General features: G+C 40.5%; 1 protein-coding gene across 3 annotated transcripts in view; it reads left to right on the top strand.

The window, feature by feature from the left end:
- The window catches only part of LOC134359927 (astrotactin-2-like), a 1,812,737-nt gene that overhangs the window by 847,453 nt on the left and 941,335 nt on the right, over positions 1 to 23,949 (top strand). For all 3 annotated transcript variants that reach the window (XM_063073791.1, XM_063073790.1, XM_063073789.1), the window contains 2 exons: positions 2,421 to 2,567; positions 14,250 to 14,417. In XM_063073791.1, coding sequence (XP_062929861.1) covers positions 2,421 to 2,567; positions 14,250 to 14,417 — 315 coding nt within the window. The remainder of the gene's footprint in view (positions 1 to 2,420; positions 2,568 to 14,249; positions 14,418 to 23,949) is intronic.

Here is a 23,949-nt window from a genome sequence, read left to right as displayed (position 1 = left end):
AAATCTTTAACAAATTTTGGAGTTAATCTGGACTGACATACAGTTTCTCTTACAATATATGAAACATGTTAATAGGCTTAAAGCTGTCATATTTAACAGGACTGTATATATAAATTACTACAAGGGTAATTGGCACAGCTGGCCAACCTGGAAACTGTTTAACTTTTACAGTTTTTTTTCTGTTCATGTCAAGTATTTGGTTAAGTTTTTAGATAGTTTTAAATGGATTATCATGGAACATACACTTACCCTAAGTATGTTCGAAGTGGGTACAATCTATAAATATCAGAAATGTTGTATTTAAAATTAAGAACAAGCCATTGATTTCCAAAACCTAATCAATTCGTTGGCAATGAAATTAAACTCTTCTGATCTTGACAAACTCTAGGTTATCTCTAAATCTTCGGACCATGTCTTGGAAATTACAGGATCTTTGAATTTTCCATAAGGAATATTTTTGAAGTATCGTCAATCATACGGTCGCTTTTCCCATAGCACTGAGAAATATTACATCCATTGTAACATCCTTCTTCAGAATCAGTATAGAAGAAGAGACAGTAACATTTCCATTGTGTAACTATGAAGATTTATGAAGACACTGGTAGTAGATATTTATTTGGATCTTGGTTTTGGCATTTGACAAGGGCCAACATGGTAGTTGGTCTGTAAGGATAAGGGCCATGGAATCAATAACAATCTGGCTAATTGGGTGCAAAGCTGGCTTGCTGATAGAAAGCAGAGGAGTGTGGTAGAAGGATGTTTTATTTCACTGGAAGATTCTGATCACAGGGATCAGTGTCTGTGACCTTTGTTACATATGATATAAAATGTTGGGACATGTATATAGGAGGCATGGCAAGTAAGTTTGCAGGTGACAGAGAACTTGGTTTGTGGTGTGAGAACTTGGTAGGTGGTGTGGATAGCAAGAAAAAGTTATTTAAGGTTACAATCAGATGGACAGTTAAGTGGAGTTTTTCAGATACAATTTATCCCTGACAAATGTGAGGTATTGCATTTGGGAATGATTAGGATGCATACAATAAATGGTATGATGTTAAGCAAAACTGACAGAAACATAGAAACATTGAAAACCTACAGCACAATACAGGCCCTTTGGCCCACAATGCTGTGCCGAACAGGTACTTAGTTTAGAAATTACCTAGGGTTACCCATAGCCCTCTCTTCTTCTATTTCTTTCTATTTTTTCTATTTTTCTAAGCTCTATGTACCATGTTGTGCATTCAGAGATGTTCTTCTGCAGACCACTGTTGTCCTGCATGGTTATTTGAGTTTCTTTTGCCTTTCTGTTAGCTGGAATCAGTTTGGCCATTGTCTTCTGACCCCTGGACCATGCTTGCATGCTTTTATGCATTGTGTTGTTGCCGTATGATTGACTGATTAGATATTTGCCTTAACGAGCGGGTGCACTGGTGCACCTAATAAAGTCACGTGACCAATGAGTTTATATTCCACATTCTGTATTGATTTTTCCTTCTATAACTTCAATGTACTTATGACTGTCAAAGTCAAGTTTATGGCCACATGTGCAAGTGCATGTTTGCGTAGGGCAATGAAAGACTTATTTGCAGCAGGATGAATAAAGACTTTGGGGTTTAAGTTCACAGTTCCTGAAAGGGGCAACGCTGATATATAGGAGAGTGAAAAGACATGTGGAATACTTGTCTTCATGGGTCAGGGCACAGAATATGAAAATTGGGATGTAATGTCAAAATTTTACAAAACACTGATTAGATTTCATTGTGTGCTGTTCTGATCACCACACTTTTGGAAGGAAGTGGCTATATTGAAGAGAGTGCAGAGGTGATTTGTAGATAGAAAATTTTCCCGCGTGGGAGTCAGAAATGTGTTTAAGGTGAGAGGAAGGTATCTTAAAAGGAGTTTGAAGGGAAAATTGTTTTATACAAAATGGTTGATATCTGGAACACACTACTGGAGGAGGTGGTAGAATTAGATGCAGTCACTATGTTTAAGATGCAATCACTATGTCCTGAAAAAGGTTCTCCGCCTAAAATGTTGATTGTTCATTTCCATGGATGCTATCTGACCTGCTGAGGCCACTATATTTAAGAGCCAGATAATTGGATAGGCACTGCAGATAAATGAAATGAGTGCAGGTGCACAAAATGTCGGCATGAACATGACGGGCCGAAGAGCCCATTTCTCTGCTCTGACATCAAAGTTAGTCGAGTTTTGATCCCATACTTGGGAGCAATTATTCCTTGAATAACTATGATTTATATTTTGGGTTATAACAGTATGATTATGATTTACGCTTAATTAAGAGAACAATGACTAAATAGATTTCAACTTTTCCACCAGACCTGTGCAATCTGAAATACTGTCAAGGTATGATAAGAACTGTGCAATCACCTTTAGTAAGAAACTGTTTTGTTTCCTAGGATCTCCAAGGAGCCCCCTGAACAGAACAGCCCTCACACTAATCACCGTGAGCAGCTGTGTCCTAACTGTGGTGTATGGAGGCCACTTGACATGCCCTTTGATGGTGAAGGTGACTCTTCATGTTCCTGAGCACTTCATTGCTGATGGTGAGTTTTTCCATTATAGATATTTGCAGAAAGCAGAAGAGTTATGTGACTTATGGTAGTATCTTGTGTGTGTGTGTTTTTTTAAGGAATTTTTTCCATATTGCTGAACTGCTAAGTTGTTAAGTAACAACTCTGATCTATATCTTTTGATTGTGAACATTGGATAAATCGATTCCCATCAAACATTTTATCTTTATATTTGATATGATTCAATTATCAAAGCTAACAGCATTATAAAGCTACAAAAATGTTTATGTCAGACTTTTAAAATTAGTTAATTTCTTACTTATTCTGCTCTTACAGGAGCTCCCCCTGAGTTTTGATGAAGCTCTTGAAGCACAGTTTGCCCAAAATTGGCACAACTCATGCATAAAATTATGGAATTTTAATTGCAAATCACTATCAGCATAACTAAAGTTTCTGCAGTTTTGTGTGTTATCTTCCTGGAAACCAGTCAGCCTCCAAAACTGGTCATGTCCCCAGGGTGGAACATCTGTCTCCCTTGGGAATTTATGCTAGCTGGTATTTGGGGAACTGCTAAAAATTAAGGGAATCATTTTTGAGTGCCTGGGCATTAGCATTCACTGACAATTTTACAGAAGAGGCACAGAAGCCTGAAGGCACACACTCAAAGATTCAGGAACAGCTTCTTCCCCTCTGTCATCCGATTTCTGAACCAACGTTGAGCCCATGAATATTACCTCACTGCTATTTTTATTTCTATATTTGCACTACCTATTTAATTTAACTATTTAATATACATATACTTACTGTTTTTTCTATTATTGAGCCATAAGACATAGGAGCAGAATTAGGCCATTCAGCCCATTGAGTCTGCTCTGCTATTTCATCATTGTTGATTCGCAATCGCACTCAACCCCATACACCTGCCCTCTCACCATATCCTTTGATGCCCCGATTGATCATGAATCTAGCAACTTCTGCCTTAAATATACCCATGGACTTGGCTCCACTGCAGTCTGTGGCAGAGCATTCCACAGATTCACTGCCCTCTGCCTAAAAAAGGTTCTTCCTTACCGCTGTTCTAAAAGGTCGCCCCTCAGTTTTGAGGCTCTGCCCTCTAGTTTTGGGTATCTCCACTATAGGAAACATCCTCTCCACATCCACCCTACCAAGCCCTTTCAACATTCAATAGGTTTCAATGAGATCCCCACCCCCCGCATTCTTCTAAATTCCAGTGAGTACAGGCCCAAAGCTGCCAAATGCTCCTCATATATTAACCCCTTCTTTCCCAGAATCAGCTTTGTGAACCTCCTTTGGACCCTCTCCAAATGACAACACATCCTTTCTGAGATATAAGGCCCAAAACTGTTGACAATAATCCAAGTGTGGCCTGACAAGTGTCTTATAAAGCCACAACATTATCTCTTTGCTTTTATTTTCTATTGCACTTGAAATAAATGCCAACATTGCATTTTCCTTCTTTACAAAAGACTCAACCTGTAAATTAACTTTCTGGGACTCTGGCACAAAGACTCCTAAGTCCCTTGCATCTCTGATATTGAACCTTCTCCCCATTTAGATAATAGTCCACTCTATTGGTCCTTTTCCTAAAATGCATTATCATGTATTTCCCAACACTGTATTCCATTGCGAATTTGTTGCCCATTGTTTCAATTTGTCTTCCTCAGCATTACCTACCACTACACCTATCTTTGTATCATCAACAAACTTTGCCACAAAGCCATCAACGCCATTATCTAAATCATTGACAAACAATGTGAAAAGTAGCTGTTCCAATACTAACCCCTGAGGAACACCACTAGTTACTGGCGGCCAACTAGAAAAGGCCCCTTTTATTCCCACTCACTGCCTCCTGCCTGTCAGATATTCCTCTATGCATACCAGTCTCTATCCTGAGACCCCAGAGGATGTTATCCTGTTAAGCAACCTCATGTGTGGCATCTTAACAAATCCCTTCAGAAAATCCAAGGAAATGACATCCACTGCCTGTCCTTTGTCCACCCTGCTTGTTACTTCCTCGAAGAGCTATACCAGATTTGCCAGACAGGATTTCCCTTTACAGAAACCATGCTGACTTTTGCTTATTTTATCATTAGTGTCCAAGAGCCCTGAAACCTAATCCTTAATAATAGACTCGAACACTTTCCCACCCACTAACGTTAGGCTAACTGGCCTATAATTTCCTTTCTTTTGCCTTCCTTCCTTCTTAAAGAGTGGAGTGACATTTGCAATCTTCCAGTCCTCTGGGACCATGCCAGATCAAGTGATTCTTGAAAGATCATGACCAATGCATCCATTATCTCTTCAGCCACCTCTCTCAGGACTCTGGGATGTAGTCCATCTGGTGCAAGTGACTTATCTACCTTACAACCATTGAGTTTGCCTAGCACTTTTTCCTTTGTAATAGCAATTGTACTCACTCCAGCTCCCTGACATGCACAGACCTCTGGCACACTGCTAGTGTCTTCCACAGTGAAGACTGATGCAAAGTACTTATTAAGTTCATCCGCTATTTCTTTGCCCCCATTTCTACCTTATCAGCATCATTTTCCAGCGATCCCATATCAACTTTCAACTCCCTTTTACTCTTTATATAACTGAAAAAACTTTTAGTACCCTGCTTTATATTATTTGCTAATTTGCCCTCATATTTTATCTTTTCCCTTGTTATAGCTTTTCTAGTTGCTTTTTGTTGCATTTTAAAAACTTCCCAATCATCCAACTTCCCACTCATTTTTGCTATCTTATACATCCTTTCCTTGGCTTCTGTGCAGTCCCTAAAATCCCTTGTCAGCCACGATTGCCTACCCCTGTCATTTGAGAATTTCATCTTCTGTGGGACATATCTATCCCGTGCCTTGTGAACTATTCCCAGAAACATCAGCCATCTCTGCTTTGCCAGTATCCCTGCCAGTATCCTCTTCAAATCTACCTGGCAAGCTCCTCTCTCGTGCCTCTGTAATTCTTTTTATTCTACTGCGATATTGATACATGTGACTTATGCTTCTCCCTCTCAAATTGCCATTATGATCACTGCTTCCTAAGGGTTCCTTTATGTTAAGCTCCCTAATAAGATCCAGGTTGTTACACAACACCCAATCTAAGATAGCCTTGCCCCGAGTAGGCTCAAACACAAGCGGCTCTAAAAAGCCATCTGGTAGGCATTAAATAAATTCCCTCTCTTGCGATCCGACACGAACCTGATTTTCTTGAATATTGAAGTCCCCATTATAATTGTGACATTACTCTTATTACATGCCTTTTCCAGCTCCCTTTGCAATCTCAACTCCACATATTGGCTACTATTTGGAGGTCTATATATGATTGCCATAGTGTTTTATTTAACCCTCGCAGTTTCTTAACTCCACCATCAAAGATTCAACATTCTCTGACCCTATGTCACCTCTTTCTAAACATGTAATTCCATCTCTTACCAACAGAACCACACCACCACCTATGTCTTCCTGCCTGTCCATTCAATGCAACTTATATCCTTTGATGTTGAGCTCCCAACGATGGCCTTCTTTCAGCCACGACTCAGTGATGCCCATAACATCATATTGACGAATCTCTGATTGCGCCACAAGTTTATCCCCCTTATTCTGAATGGCAAACACATTTAAATACTCACCCTTACTCCTCCATTCTTTGCCCTTTTGAATTTTGCCTCTGTGGTACAATTTAACTCTTTGCTCTGTCTGAATTATGTATCGCACTGTACTGCTGCCACAAAGAGAACATGTGCTGGTGATACCAAACCTGGTTCTGATACTGATTCTGAACAGATTGGCCTACTGCATGCTGTAGCTCAATAAATAAATAAAGAAATAGTCCTTCCACTTTAGTGAAATGGGTAGTACATGTGTCCCTTTGGGTAGGTGAAAATGACTTCTGTTAATGAAAGGATATGGGGGAAAGGCAGGCATAAGGAGTTAAAGTGTCAAATTTTCCTGATTTTGAATGCGAGAACAGGCTCAAGAGGCTGGAACGCCATCTGTTCTATGGGTTCCAGCAAGTAAACAATCAAGATATTTCCATCTACTGTAGAAGCATGCAATAAATCTTTCTCAAAGTTACATGGTACAAGTTACCTTTAGGACATTGCACTGAAACAATGCGTAAAATCGAAATGCTACAAACACATTATTATCATAATTTACTTTGTATAATTTATAATTTTTCCTTGAATTCACACAGTCAGGCTACAGAATAAAATGTAATTATTTTTCCCTTGAAGTGGTAGACTGATTTTATTGCTACACCTTAAAATGCATTCATCACCAATAATAAACATTGTTAATGGGATCATGGAGTCCTTTACCAGTGTGTAATCAGAATCAGGTTTATTATCACTGTCATATGTTATGAAATTTGTTGTCTTTGTAACAGTACATTGCAAGACATTAAAAAAATTATGTTACAATAAAAATAAATGAATAAATAGCATGCAAAAGAGGAATAGTGAGGAAGTGTTCATGAACAGTTGAGAAATCTGATGACAGAGGGGAAGAAGCTGTTCCTAAAAACTTTGAGTGAGGGTTCCCAAGCTCCTGTGTGTCCTTCCTGATGATAGTAATGAGAAGAGGGCATGTCTCAGGTGGAGATTGTCCCTAGTGCTGGATGCTGCCTTCTTGAGGCACTGACTCTTGAAGGTACCCTCAAGGGGGGGATGGAGCCTGTGATAGAGCTGGCTGAGTCTACGAGTGCCTGTGGCCTTCTTTGTTTCTGTGCATTAGATCTTCCGTACCAAGTGGTGATCCAACCAGTCAAAAGTTTAAAAGGGCCAATGGTTCATTTTATTATTGAAGTAAGCTTGTACAATACAACTCTAATATTTGTCTACACATTAGCCATTGAATAGAGAAAGACCATGGGGGTTGATGAAAGAAAAGACATCAACTGCACCCCACTCTCGGCATGAAAACGAAAAGAAACAAGAGACAAAACTAGCAGACCCCAAAATCACCCTCTCCCCCGCAGCAAAAAATCCGCGACAATAGCAGTTCCCCCACCGCCTGACTCGCAGAAAGAACAGCCACAGTAGCATCAAACCACCAACCCCACCCTACACACAAAAAAGTTAACAGATCGGCCACAAGAAAGAAAACACTGAAAAACTGAAGGAAGCCAATGTAACGTACAGTCCAATAATCACATAAATCTCAGAATATCAGGAATATATTTTTGTCTGCATATGAGGAGAGCAGCCACATGAACTCAGTGCTTCTGTAAAGAGTGACTGCCGACCTGGGTCCTAACATGCCAATCTGTCAGTCAGAATACTCTCCACCATGCACCTGTAGGGATTTGCTAGTCTTGAATGTCATACTAAATCTCTTCAGACTCCTAACGAGGTATAGCCACCAGCATTCCATCTTTGTAATTACATCAAGAGATTAGCTTTATTGAAAATATATATGATTAGCGTTTGCTTTATTAGCCACATTTGCCACATGCAAATCAAAACATTCAGTGAAGTGTGTTATAAACAGGAGAAATTCTGCAGATTCTGGGTGTTGGTCTGAGTCAATGACCAACACAGTTCAAGGATTGTGCTGGAAGCAGCCCTTAGGTGTCAATGTGTTGGGCCAGATTAAAATCTGAATTGTAAAGTAGTCTCAATACTGTACACTAGAGATAAATAAATGTTACTTCAATCTCTTACCTTTATCAACAATTGATGTGCTTCAATATACTGCTGAGCAGAATATTAGGGCAACAATTAGCTTGTTGGAAAGTTGATATAATTGCAATTCTGTACCTTTGGGGGAAAAAGCTGTTGTTATCAATATTATTGAAGGTATGCTCCCTTATATTCCTTATTTAAACAAATTGCTTCACCAGCTTAAAGATGACAAATAGGTAAAAGTGTATTCTCTTGAACGTTCGCTTAAAAAATCTTAAAAATATGTTGTTCATCAGTAAAAGAAATTCTCTTGTAGGGCACTTAACTTTAAACCAGCCAGTCACTGTAAATGTGCTGTTAGCTTTCCTGTCTTAGACTCAACTTAGAGTGATTAATTTCATGATGACACAGGCTTGAATGGATAAAAAAAAGATAAATACTCTCATTAGTTACCATAGAATGCACACAATTTTACTTTTCTGTATTGCTCACACCACAACCTGGGAAAATGGGTTTCACATTTTTTTCATGGAGTATAAACAATGAGCAAGGTGAATAATGAGGGAAGGCAGGAGAATAAACATTGCAGTGAGAGGAAAACCTAGGTGCAAACTAAGTTTGGTAGTACCCAGTGGTGCTGTCCCAGCTACTCATGTTCAATTCTGACTTCTGATGTTGCCTGCATGGAGTTTGCATGTTTTCCATGTGGTCTTCCCCGGGTGGTTCAGTTTTGTCCCATGTCGCAAATATGGCAGTTGCAATTAACTCTGATGTGGGTGACTGGTGGAAAATCAGGGAATGGTTTTGGACTTATGTGGGAGAGACTAGGTTCCAGGGAAGTAAGTCAGGGAATGGGATCAATGGTATTACTCTGAGAGCTGGTATAGACTTGTTAGTCTGAATAGCATCCAGTAATGTTGTAAGTGTATATGATTGATGAATTTCATGCTTTGTAAAGGCAGCAAAGCAGTGATGCTGAGGGAGATGTCATTTTAATGATTAAAGGACCAAGCATAGATCATTGCGTGAGGAACAGCGCAAGAAATGTTTGACTATGTTCAGAGAACTGGAAGATGGCTGTGTAATTTCAATACATAAGTGATGCAGGAAAGAATGGAGCTTAGGTTTAGGTTTTGTGGAAGGGGTGATACTTGAAAAAAAGGATTTTGAATCAGCTGTTAACATGGAGTGATTTAAAGTCAAAGGCAAATTGAGAAAGTTTCCAAGGGTGAAGGGTAATGATTATCTTTTCATTAAATGTTGTATCTTTGAACGATGTAGAAAGCATATAGTTATGTGAGCTTGACCAGTTTTCCAGCTGAAAACAGACTGTGTAAAGGAAGTAGAAATTAATTTGGTTTTTAATTACCTCAAAGGGAATATTGTGTTTGTTTCTATTCCATAAATTTATTTTAGGATAGCTGGAAGTGGTACATTTGTATGGGCACTGCAGCTGTTCACCAGCACAATCCAGCAGATTTCAAGTTCAAGTTTATTGTCATTTAATTCCATACACGTGTGTCACCAAATGAAACAACGTTCCTCTGGAGCAAGGTACACAACACACATGTATAGCTCACACACAACATATGAAGTAATATAAATAAATTAACAAACAATGACATATACTCCAGAAGACTGGCATTTATCATAAGGTACATTTATGACACAAGTTAAAAGTAAACAGTAAACACTACTGCTGTTTCATAACTGATGAGACCTGTGTGGTGAGAGAGAGTTCAATAGTCTCACAGCCAGGGGAAAGAAGCTGTTCCCCATCCTAATAATCCTTTATGTAATGCTATGGTTTCTTCTGCCTGATAGTAGGGAGTCAAATAAATTGTGGGATGGATGGGAAGGACCCTTGACAATCCTAGGGCCCTGTGTATGCAGCACTCCTGATAAATATCTCAATATGTGGAAGAGAGACCCCAATGATCCTCTTAGTGGTCCTCATAATATTTTGTATGGCCTTGTGGACAGATGCCTTGCAGTTCCCATGCGAGACAGTGGTGCAGCTCATCAGGACATTCTCGATGGTACCCCTGTAAATATTGGTTAGAATTGGGGGTGCGCGGGAGCTTCGCTCATCTCAATCTCCTCAAGAAGTGGAGACAGTGCTGTGCTTTCTTGACTAAAGAGGTGGTATTGTTATTATATACGCTTCCAGAAACTTGGAACTCCTAACTCTCTACATGGAGGAGCTGTTTATGTGCAGTGAGAAGTGGTCGGTCTGCACCCTCCTAAAGTCCACAATCATCTCTTTGGTCTTGTCAACATTGAGACTCAAGTTGTTTTGCTTGTAGCATTCTACAAACCGCTCTGCCTCTTCTCTTTATGCCGTCTCATCATTATTGTTATGAGGCCAACTACTGCCGTGTTATTAGCAACTTGATGACTTGGCTTGAGCTAGATTAAGTCAAACAATCATGCATCACCAGCATGAGCAGCAGTGGGCTGAGCAAGCAGCCTGGTGCTCAGTGTGATGGAGCTAGATATGTTGCTGCCAGCATGAACTGAGCATGGTCTTTCTGGCAAGAAGTCCAAGATCCAGTCACAATGAGAGCTATACGTCATAGAACAGCACAGTACAGGCCCTTTGGCTCACAATGTTGTGCTGACCCTCAAACCCTGCTTCCCATATAACCCCCCACCTTAAAACCTTAAATTCCTCCATATACCTGTCTAGTAGTCTCTTAAATTTCACTAGTGTATCTGCCTCCACCACTGACTCAGGCAGTGCATTCCACGCACCAACCACTCTCTGAGTTAGAAACCTTCCTCTAATATCCCCCTTGAACTTCCCATCCCTTATCTTAAAGCCATGTCCTCTTGTATTGAGCAGTGGTGCCTGGGGAAGAGGTGCTGGCTGTCTACTCTATCTATTCCTCTTAATATCTTGTATACCTCTATCATGTCTCCTCTCATCCTCCTTCTCTCCAGAGACTAAAGCCCTAGCTCCCTTAATCTTTGATCATAATGCATACTCTCTAAACCAGGCAGCATCCTGGTAAATCTCCTCTGTACCCTTTCCAATGCTTCCACATCCCTCCTATAGTGAGGCGACCAGAACTGGACACAGTACTCCAAGTGTGGCCTAAACAGAGTTTTATAGAGCTGCATCATTATCCCGCAACTCTTAAACTCTATCCCTCGACTTATGAAAGCCACACTCCATAAGTTTTCTTAACTACCTTATCTACCTGTGAGGCTCTTGAGACCCAATGAATACAGTTTCTGAGGGATGATCCTATAAAATCGTGAGCTAAACACCTCGGTGTATGATGCACCATTTTTCAGGTGGGACAAGACGGAGTGGAGGGCAGAGGCTATGGCATCATCAGTGGACTGATTTGAGCAATAAGTAAACTGGAAAGGGTAAAGTACAGCAGAAAAATGGAAATTAATGGGATCCATAACCAGCCACTGAAAGATTCTTCATTGGTATTGAGGTCAATGTCACTAGATGGAAGTCATTTAGACACGTTACTCTTGACCTCTTGGGCACCGGGATGGTAGTGGCTGCCTTGAAGCCTGCGGGGACAGTGAATTCCAGAGAATTGTTGAAGACATCTGTTAGAACCCCTGTTAACTGAACTGCTCTGTCTCCCAGCACCCAACCAGGTATGTTATCATGCCCCACAGCTTTATGTGCGTCCTCAAATCAGCTACAGCCCCAGACAGAGTGCCTACGCCTTAAAGGTGGTGGTGGTTGTGGGGGAGTGGTTTCCTTGCCAGCACATCATTCTGTGCATCAACCATGCATAAAAGACATTCGACCCAGCAGGAAGGGATGCGTCACTGTCGATGACTCACAGGGTGGACTTGCATTTGTATGCCCAGCGGCATGCAACTCGTGTCTCTGGTGTCACAGAAATTACTGTGAATTCTCTGTGAAAACTAGAGCTATGCAGGGGAAGATGTGAGAGGGCACATTGTCTGGGACTTTTCACTGACAGTGACAATCATTTAAAATTGGTCTAAATTTGAATAACTTTGGGCAAACAAAAGCAGGAACATCATAAGGATCTGATTTGTAAATAGGGACAACAAAATCAACGTGATGGTCATCTTGATGAATGGAATAAATTTTTAAAATGTTGAAAAATCTTGCTAATATCCTAAGAGAAGCAGCTGAGGTGGGGCATGTATGGTGTTAGTGTATCACTCAGGGTTGAAGTAGATATGTTTCTTGTGAATCAAAAAGATTTAAGTTAATTGTCTGATTGCCAAGAGTGGCAGAAGTAGAGGATATCTCACTCATGAAAGATGTGTGCATAAACATTAAGTGCCTTACGAAAATGTGGTGATTTGTAATCATATTCTAGAAGGAAATGAATATCAGACCATTTCTGACCCACAGAAGCACAATGTTTAAGCAATTTTATTCCAATTATATTTTCCATTTTTATGCCAAGGTTGTTAAGATGCAGCAATGAAAGCAATATATTTCAATGTGTTCTTAGCAAACATTGTCTTGAAATGTCAACTATCTTCCATCAAAAATTTTGCTCAATGTGTGTCTTAATCCCTGTGGTTAGTAAAATGTTCTTCATTCTGAGGAGATGGAGAAAGAAGCAACAAGATTCAGTCATTTACAGTACATTTTCGAAAGAAAAATGTGTTTGTTTAAATTTGTCTTAATAATAATGTCTCACATTGAGTAAAATACAAATGACTATCATAAATAATTTGTGAAAAAACCTTACATACTGGATTTGTTATTCTCCAATATTAAAAATAAAATCTGCCAATTGTTTGTTGTAATTATTCACCAGCCCAAGCACTTTCGAAATTTTTTTCTTTTTCATATCTGCATCATCAAAAAATTATTGACAGCTTTTTGAATTAAAGTATTCCCTGGAGTAAGTTGGCTGTTTACTGGATTTTATGCAGACTTTGTTTTAAGAAAGAAATGGTGATAGTGAAGAAAAGATTAACATATTATTTAAACAGGGATGTTATCTATTTGAAGTAAATTAATTCTCATCCTTATGAAAATGGTACATAAAGATATTTCATAGAAATGCAGTGAATACTTTTCGTTCTTCAATTATTTGTTTTATTAGCTTTTGGAAAAAGCAAATGTTTTACTTGCTTTACTTCATAATTTTTCTTCTTTCCCAGTCACTCAGAAGCAGCTGTCAGTAAAACACTGATTTCTCCCGTTGGATTGCTTGCATTATTCCAAAAAAAAATCTGGAAAATAATTAATATAGCTTGTTCAAAAGTGAGTGTATGTTTGAGAGCTGTGTGGACCATATGGTATGGCTTTTGATATATTGTAATATCAGCTAACTTAATTGATTGCCTTTTTTAAGGTACATTTGTTCATGGCACTCACCTCTTCCTCATTGTTTCACCATGAGCTCAAATGATGACCTCATCATCATTCGTGAGTAGCAATACAAAAGAGCCATGAAAACAAAAAAGAAGCTGGAATCTTACTGCTTGAGGGGAAAAGTATTTCTGCGCATCTTTGTCTGTCATGGAGTGAAGGGTGACCTCATTGAAACCTATTGAATTTTGAAAAGCCTCGGTAGAATGGACATGGAGAGGATGTTTCCTTAGCTGGGGGAGTCTGAGACCAGAGGACACAGCCTCAGAATAGAGGGGTGTCCTTTTAGAACACAGTTGAGGAGGAATTTCTTTAACCAGAGTGTAGTGAATCTGGAATTTGTTGTCACAGGCAGCTGTAGAGATCAAGTCATTGGATATATTTAAGGCAGAGGATGGTAGATTCTGGATTAGAAAGGGCATGAAGGGATACTTTATACTTTATTGTCGCCAAACAATTGATACTAGAACGTACAATCATCACAGCGATATTTGATTCGATACAGGAAGAATGAGGGAGATTGGGGCTGAGAAGGAACATGGATCAGCCATAATGAAATGATGGCATAGTCTCAATGGGCCAAATGGCATAATTCTGCTCTTATTTCTTATGATCTTATCAGTTGTAGCTATTTGAGATGATTTGAGCATGTGTTTCAATTAAAAAGAAAATAAAAACTGGTTGAATGGATATCACTCCAATGGATTTAACTTTCAATTTTTGCATTGTTCAGGGAGCAGCTTTGTTGTCAGTGAGGGAAGCTTTCTGGATGTTTCAGACTGGTTGAATCCTGCCAAATTATCACTGTTTTACCAAATCAACTCCACATCTGCATGGACAAGAGACCTTTGTGGGCAAAAGACACTGGAGCCTTGTGAACATCTCTGTGATGAAGAAACCGGTAAGTTGTGAATTCTCGAGTTTTTGGCTTCTGAGATTGTCACCCAAGGAATTTATGCAAATCTTTGTTTATTCACTTTAATTCTATTTTTGGAGTTTATTTTAGCAATGATTTCAGTTAGACCCAATGTAGGTTCTAAATATAGAAAGGAAAATGTCCTCAGTTTATTCATCCTCAGACAATTTCCATTGCAGTTTAGATGATAAAATTAATGCCTTCAGGTTGAGAGTGTCCATCAAAACAAACAAGATTTTGCAAAACAGTGCTTTCAAGAGTATTCCATGAAGAGTGAAGCTTTATCAAGCAAATGTAGATCTGGTTTTAATTCTGTGTTTTTCTTGCTCAAAAATGTTTTTAGTTATTAATTTCAATCCTCATCTCATAGAAGAGAACTTTGGAAACTTATGCTATAAACAACTTTTTTAAAGGTTCATGGTTTTGCTGAACACTTACATGAAGATCATATTGTATCTCGAGAACTGCACAGCTCTCAGACCCAAGAACCGAAAAAGCCTCTCTCTAGTTCAGTTCAGAGGAATGTGTAATTCATGTCTGATTTTTTTTAAATGTACAGATGTTTGACCAAATTAGAGGCATTTACCTTGATTCAATTTTTGCTGCCAAATCAAGAACCAGTTGAATTCTAACTCCAGAAATTTGAACACACAAATCCCAACTGTATTCCAGTACAATACCAAGAGATTGTGGCCTTGCTAAATATTCCATCCCTAAGATAATACAATAGATTCCAGGAAGATTTTCAAACAGGAGGCAGGGAATACTTGCAGGTTTCTCAGATGATGCTTATGCATCAGTTGACAATTTGCTAATTACTTCATGGCTATTTTTTATGTAATTTGGACTATTGTCCATGTCTGTTCTATCCACACCTTTCGATATTTAGTAGATTTCAATGAGATCTCCCTCCATTCTCTTCCTTGCCCCCCATTCTTCTAAACTTCAGTGAATACAGGCCCAGAGCCATCAAAATCTCCTCATACATTAACCCTTTCCTTCTGTGATCATTCTCATAAACCTCCTCTGCACTCTCTCCAATGCCAGCCACATTGTTTGTTAGATATGGGGCACAAAACTGCTCACAATACTCCAAATGTGGTCTGACCAATGCCTTATGAAGGCTCAGCATTACATCCTGGATTTATATTCTCAAAATCAATTGCTAACATTGAATTTGCCTTCTTTAGGGCAAATTAAATTTTAGTGAATCCTGCATTAGGACTCCCATTTCATTTGCACTTTTGATTTCTGAATTTACTCTCCATTTAAAAAATATTCTATACCTTGATTCATTCTATCAATGTGTATGACCATGCACTTCCTTGCACTGAATATCATCCGTCACTTGTTTGCTCATTCTCCCAATCTGTTCAAGTTCTTTTCCAGACTCCCTGCTTCCTCAATACTACCTGGCACTCCACCTACCTTTGCATTATCCACAAATGTGGCTTCAAAGCCATCAAATCCGTCATCCAGATCGCTAACATGTACTATGAAAAGCAGTCAATCCAACAGAGCCCTACAGAACACCACTAGTCACCAGATGCCCAACAGAAAAGGCCCCTTTATTCCCATTCTTTGCCTTCTGCTTGTCAGCCAATTTTTGGTCCATGCTAGCATCTTTCCTGTAATACCATGTGGTCTCCTATCTTGTTTAGAATCTCATATGTAGCACCTTGTCAAAGACTTCCTGAAAATCGAAGTACACAACATCCACTGATTCTCCTTTGTCTATTCTACCTGTTATTTCCTCAAAGAATTGCAAGAAATATGTCAGGCAAAGGGTGAGGAAATCAAGGATCCAGTTGAAGGTGAAGGTAGAAAGACCTAGGGTTTAGAACTTGTTGATTAGAACTAAGGGTATGATTGTATTGAACGCAGAGATGTATTGAGTAAACAGCAGCCTGACATAGGTATTGCTATAGTCCAGGTGATCCTCTTTTCTATTATTCCCTAGGTTACCTTCGTAATTTATTATTGGTTTCCTTATTGCTTTTGTAGCTGCCTTCTGTTGTTTTTTAAAAGCTTCCTACTCCTCAAGCTTCCCACTGTTTTTTGCTATTTTGTCTGCCTTTCCTTTTGCTTTAAAGCAGTCTTTGTCTCATCCTCTCTTTAAAATGCTTCTTCTGCCCGGGGATGAATCAATCATGTAACTTCGGAATTGCTCCCAGTAACTCCAGTTACTGCTACATTACTGTCATCCCTACTACTCCCCTCTTCCAATCAACTTTGGCTAGTTCCTCTCATGCTTCTGTAGTTACTTTTACTCCACTATAATACCGATACACCTGATTTTAGCTTATTCCCCTCAAACTGCAGGGTTGAGTTCTATCTCATTATGATCACTGTCTCTTAAGGGTTCCTTTACCTTAAGCTCTCTACGACATATTATCTAGAGCACAGAGTTATGCTGGGGACAGGGAATGGATTAGCATATAATAGAGGGCTGAATCAATTTCTCTGGAATGATGGAAAGAGCTCCATTCCAACCTTATAGTGTACTGTTAATTTCTGTGATTTCTTTCACATTTCTTGTTCAAGTAGCTGATAGTCACAACAGACAGAATAGTCTGACTCTACTGAACATCAGGAAGATGGCACCTACCCACTACGTACTGCCTTTTCTACACTGGGAACCCCTGCTTGCGTGATCAATGGGCAGCTCATCTACTACACCACCACTACCTCGGAAGCGGCGTTGAAGGCAAGGGAGAAGGGCAGGCATCCTGGTGAGGTTGAGACAGTCTGCTAATCGGCTACCGCTCCCAAGCATGCTCCTGACTAATGTTCAGTCCCTGGCCAATAAGCTGTGTGAACTGAGAGCCAGAATCTCCTATCAGTGGGAAACTAAGTAATGTAATGCTTTGTGCTTCATGGAGATCTGGATGATGGAGGAGATACCGGATCACGCCATTGAGCCCTCTGGGTTCTCCCTGTTCTGGGCAGTCAGGTCAAAAAACCTCTCTGGGAAGAATAAGAGGTGGGGTATGCTTCAGGGTCAATAGTGCCCGGAATGACCCCTGGAACATGCATGCCCTCAAATCCTTTTGTTCCCGGGATCTGGAGTACCTGGCGCTGCTGTGTAGACCTTTCTAGCTGTTAATATCACAGCTGTGTATATTCCACTGTAGGCTGATACTGACCTGGTTCTCAAGGAACTGTACAAGACCATCAGCACCCTGGAGACTGCACACCCAGAGCCTGCCTTCATTGTTGTCGGGGACTTAATAGAGTGTCACTGAATAAAGTCTCTCCGAAGTTTTGTCAACACATCCAGGTGAGCTCATGGGGAGATATCATACTCGACCATTGCTACTCTCCCTTCGGCAGTGCTTGCAAAGCGCCCCTTCGCCCGCTGTTTGGAAAATCAGATCACTACTTCATCTTTCTGCTGCCAAGGTACAGATATAAGCTGAAACAAAAGGCGGCCATAGTTAAAACCATCCACTGTTGGTCGATCAATTGGTCTCCATGCTACAGGACTGCTTTGATGATGTCAACTGGAATGTCTTCCATGACGAGGATATCTCCGAGTTCAAGGAACGGGTCACGAATTTCATCCGGAGGTGCATCGAAGATGTTGTCCCCTAGAAATCGGTCAGGGTCTATCCAAACCAGAAGCCCTGGATCAACATTCCCGTGTGAGCAGCACTTACTGCATGACGCAGAGCTTGCATTGTTGGTAACCAACAGGAACTCAAGAGATGCAGCTACGATCTGCACAAGGTCATCAAGGCAGTGAAACAACAATACAGGGACAAGATCCAGATGCAACTCTCCACCAACAGCACACGCAGCTTATGGCAAGGTCTGCACACCATCGCAGACTTCAAAATTGAACACAGTGGAATTTCTAACATCGCTGCCTCTCTCTCTTTTACGCTCGATTTGATGTTGCCAGCACTGAAACCCTGAGGATAGCCATATAAGAGACCTGCAGTTTTGGTTATCTCTGAGGCCAAAGTACGCAGGTGTTTCCAGTAGGTGGACAGTCACAAGGCTGCGGGACCGGATGGCATCCCAGGGCAGGTACTCAGAGTGTGCACAGCACAACTGGCAGGTGTGTTTATTGTGATGGGATTCTGACTTATCCCTATGAACTGTGCTTTTAAAAAGAGAGGGAGAGAGTTGTACAACTCAAACACCTTGTTATTAAGACAGAGAGAGGCAAAGACTGATTTGAGATGGTGTTATGGCTTCTCTGCAGCGTGTTTACACTTTTGCAAGGACACTGCCAGCTTCTGTGATCCTACACAGAGAGAATGCTACTTGATGGACTGCTGGTGTTCTGCATGGTGAGATAAATAGAAGGTCGGCTGGTAAACACACAGACACATGATTTTGGACACTGGGCGAGCTTTGTTGTACCCACAGAAAGGTGGGTTTTTGGAGAATCGATTAGGAGAATCGATCAGTGGCTCTCGCAGTGTGAAAAAGGTATGACCACTGGGAAGTTATCCGTGTGTCCAACCCTCGCCTGGGTTGATAACTTCATCACAGAAAACAGTCCCCTTGTTGTGGTCACATTCGGTGACTGCTGAAGGATTTCGGAGGACAACGGGAAGATCGACTGAAGAACTAAACACCTCTCTCTCTCTCTCCATCACTACTCAACTCAATACCATGAACTGAACTGAACTTTACTCATCACCGTAAGACTGTATCCATTTACCCTAGGCTTGAAGAAGCTTGGTTTCTATATTTTCACACTTATATACATATAATCTTTACTAACCTGTTTGATATATCTGAATTTATATTACTGTATTGCGTAGTTACTAATAAGTGGTATTAGTTAATAGCAATACCAGACTCCAAAGTGTTTTCTATTTTTACTGGTTCTTTAACTCGTCACAGGGTACGTGACATTGTAGGCATTTTTAATCTCTCCCTCTCCCAGTGTAGAGTAACCTCCTGCTTCAAATTATCCACCATTGTTCCTGTACCTAAAAAGACCAAGGTAACATGTCTGAACGACTGGCGTCTTGTCACACTCACCCCAATAATAAGTAAATGCTTTGAGAGGCTGGTCAAGGACTATATCTGCAGCGTGCTGCCACCCACACTGGACCCCCTACAGTTCGCCAACCGACACAACCGATCAACAGATGATGCAATAGCCACAGCTCTACACACCATCCTTACATATCTGGAGAAGAAGGATGCTTATGTGAGAATGCTGTTCTTGGATTGCAGTTCAATGTTAAACACCATAATTCCCTCCAGGCTCGACAAGAAGCTCAGAGACCTCAACCTTCTCCCTGCTTTGTGTAGCTGGATCCTGGACTTCCTGTCAGATCACCAGCAGGTGGTAAGAGTGGACTCCCTCACCTCTGTCCCTTGGACCCTCAACACAGGAGTCCCCCAGGACTGTGTTTTAAGCCCCCTCCTATACTCTCTGTATACCCGTGACTGTGTCGCCATCCACAGCTCCAATCCGCTAATTAAATTTGCTGAAGATACTACACTGATTGGCCTAATCTCAAATAATAATGAGGCAGCCTACAGAGAAGTCATCACCCTGACACAATGGTGTCAAGAAAACAACCTCTCCCTCAATGTCATAAAAAACAAGGCAGCTGGTTGTGGATTACGGGAGGAATGGAGACGGGGTAACCCCTGTTGACATCAATGGATCTGGGTTTGAGAGAGTGAACAGCTTTAAGTTCCTTGACATAAACATCACCGAGGATCTGACATAGTCTGTACATACCGGCTGTGTGGTGTAAAAGACACAACAGCACCTCTTTTACCTCAGACAGTTGAAGAAGTTTGGTATGGGCCCCCAAATCCTAAGAACTTTCTACAGGGGCACAATTGAGAGCATCCTGACAGGCTGCATCACTGCCTGCTATGGCAACTGTATTTCCCTCAATTGCATGACTCTGCAGAGAGTGGTGTGGGCAGCCCAGCACATCTGTAGATGTGAACTTCCCACTAATCAGGACATTTACAAAGACAGGTTTGTAAAAAGGACCCGAATGTTCTCTGGGAACTCAAGTCACCCCAACCACAAACTGTTACAGCTGCTACCATCCTCCTCCTCGTTGTTGAACCTTGCATAAAGCTCTCATATCCTGGCAGAAGAATTGATGGCATTTATTTTCCTGGCCTTTGAGCACACCTGTCTCCAAAAATGAGTAAGAAGGTCCACTTGTGTCATTCACTTAATCCGTATCTGCTTTGCTGATACACTTACAGAGTTACTTACAAAGTTAGCTGTCATGTACAGTTGCCAAATCTCAATAAATACTTCTAGAGAGAGAAAGATACAAACACACTCATAACTCAAGGGTGTATCAGCAGCACAATTAGCAGAGCTGCTGTGTCATAGCATCAGAGACCTGGGTTCAACCATAACCATCTGCACTGTCTGTGTGGACTCTGCACTTTACCCTGTGAACTATCTGGGTTTGCTCAGGGTACTGTTTTTATACATTCACATCACAGAACTTAGAAAGGGGATAGTCATTCCACTGGAGATAAAACATAGAAACAAGAAAGGGTGGGTCATGCCAGTCGAGTATATTGTAGGCTGCTGGTTAGTAGGATAATTGGCTACAACTTTTCCCCAGTGTGTAAGTGAGTGTTTGAATCTGGAGGAGCTGGTGAGAGTAATAAAGGAATTGATGTCGATAGGTGGTTGTCTGTCGGTATGGACTCAGTGGCCTAAGGCCTATTTCCATGCTGCTTGACTATGACTCATAGATGGAGCTCACCAATGAAATTCAAATGTGACCTGACCATATGGTAGTTTAGGTCCCGTTGATGATGATGAGTGCACGAGGTTGGCACCTGGACTACCCACAGGCTGAAAGGCATCTAAAAATGAAATTCAAGCCCCCTTTTATTTTGAGTAGCCTGAAAGCCTTGTTTATCATAGCGTTAACACAATCTGCTGAAATGTCAAATTGAAATGAGTTAATGAAATTTAGTCGGCTCCAAATGCTTCTTTAATTAAAGGTAAATTGGATTCTGAGGGACAAGGAAATTTTAATTTCCATTATCATGCAATATCTTACCTGATTTTATCAAATTTTTCACCAGCATAATATAATGGCCTTTCTAAAGAAAATGCCAACCCTGTGTTGATTGGAAGCATTATAATCGTTTGCTCTTACTCCATCTGGTTCATGAGCTTGACATTTCCACAGCTGTTTGCATTGAAAAGTCTGAAAATAGCACATTTTCTGGACACTTGGGGGTTAGAGACAGAGAGTGTGTTTAATGGGAACATACATTTTACAAGGATTATTATGAAGTAATGCACTTAAATCAATAGAAATGAGTTTCACTTAATGAGCAAATCAGCATAATCATCATAATAAAGGAACATAGTCTCATTGCTGCCAACACACAATTCAAGAAGCAAGCTGGTAAACTGTGGACATACGAAAACAGAGCCTCCATCTACAGGAAACAGCTTGATTACATCCTCGTAAGAACAAAATGGCGTAATTGTGTGACCAACACAGAAGCCTACAGCACCTTCAACTCGGTCAGTTCTGACCACAAAGTAGTGTCAATGCAAGTGAGACTGAGCCTGCGACAACCCAAAGCCACAGGTCCCAAGGAGAAGATGGACTGGAAGGCATTCTCCTCACAACCTATTCTTCAAGCCCAGTACACAGTGGAGGTGAGAAATTGCTTCGGCCCTCTGGAAAGGGAGGAGGAAGAGACTGCCACCGACCGCTATCAATGGCTCTTAGATGTATACACATCAGTATGTGTGAAGGGTCAGTGTTGTTTATGACTTCAGACCCACAGCAGCGTGGTTGACTCTCAACTTAGTAAAACACTCAGTGCAGAGACAACTTGTGATTTAGTAACTGGAAAATAAAGTTAGTAGTTATTCATCTGGTCCCTGAACATCAGCTCAGCAACCTCAGTATATCTCGTCCCAGCATCATTTTTTTCTCCAAGTCCTTGCATGAAACTTCATTTCAGTAGTGAGCGCACTAAATTAAATGATTTCATGTGGGTAGCTGGATGTAATTCCACATCCTGTTTCCTGTGCATAGCTATTTGTTTGTCCACACCTCCCAGTCGTTTCTTGTCTGCACCTGTGGATTTGAAGGCAGGATGGAACTAGATAGCAATATCTTCTACTGGCGAATAAGGTCAAGACTGTCTCATGGCGTATCATTGTCATTGAGAGTAATGCCAGAAGAGAGCGCTGGAATAAGAATCCACCACAGAATATTGTCAATATATCCTTGAAATGAATAATCTGTACCAGTTACAAATGGGTTTTCTACCTCACACCTCCTCTTTCTTTTAAACGTATCCTTTCTAAATTTCAGCTGATGAGTGACAACTGGCTGTTATCTTTGCTTCCCATCCCTGCATCCATCCAGTGAACGAGGCCCCCCAATTCCTGCTTGCAGTGGAGGCATAAAACAGGGAAGATTAGAATCTGATAGAACAGAATTCAAAGCTATCCCTGCAAAATGAGAACATACTTCACACAAGACACAAACTTTATTAGTCGAAGGAATGGAATTCCTTGACAGTGCATGCATGAAGGATGGCATCTGGTTTTAATTGATGATACTGGGAAAGTAATAACTGATGATGCCTGCGAGCATGAATGACTTGCCCTCCCCCCACTCCTTTTCTGTGGCTGAACGAAGACTGCAATTCATACATCATCTCTGCAAACTTCTATTTATCTTATTTTATTCTGAGTCATACTTAACATTCCGATACATTTTAATGATGCTATTTGTTTTCCACTTGTCATGATGTGTGATAGAGCTCTGCATGTAATACGATTTGATTGAGGAATTTTAAATACGTTAGCATGTGCATGTTTGTTTAAAATAATGGTACTGTTGGCAGAGACATCAGATATTCACTGCATTTCCTATTTTTACCTTTTCTTTTCATTTTAACTTGTATGATTAATGGTATTTATTCAGTCTGAAGGACACAGGTAACCCATTCAGAACTACTTAGCAGAACGTGGTTGAGATTTTTAACAAAGGACTTTAAACAAAATACAAGGAACAACAATTATCTCATCAGCATGTGAACAGCAAGGTGTTAGCCAATTAGAATCTATTATAAATCAGAGCGCCGGTGTGAAATAATTCTTCAAAATTTAGCAGTTAAACATGCTCCTGTGGTGTTCTCATCGAAGCTGACATTTTCCTCTAAGTGTGTGGGATTGTTACGTATCCCGTAACGGGTTAAAGAACCAGCAGAAATGGAAAAACACCTATTGAGTCTGGTATTGCTGTTAACCAAAGCTATTTTATTAGTAACTACGCAATACGTTAATATAAAAATCAGATAAATCAAACAGGTTAGCAAAGTTCATGCATAGTGTGGAAATAAGTGTTCATCAAGTGTGGAAATATAAAACCCAACTTCTTCAAGCTTAGGTGGTAAGGTAAGGGTTACAGTCTTACGATAGTAGGTAAGCGAAGTCAGTTCAGTTCGTGATATTTAGTTGAGTAGAATTGAGGAAAGAAAGAGAGGTGCTTAGTTCTCCAGGTAAGCCAATGCCGTC

The sequence above is a fragment of the Mobula hypostoma genome, chromosome 21, assembly GCF_963921235.1.
Source record: "Mobula hypostoma chromosome 21, sMobHyp1.1, whole genome shotgun sequence".
NCBI lineage: Eukaryota > Metazoa > Chordata > Chondrichthyes > Myliobatiformes > Myliobatidae > Mobula > Mobula hypostoma.
The sequence above is the reverse complement of the archived record's forward strand: the minus strand, read 5'-3'. Positions and strand labels throughout refer to the sequence as shown.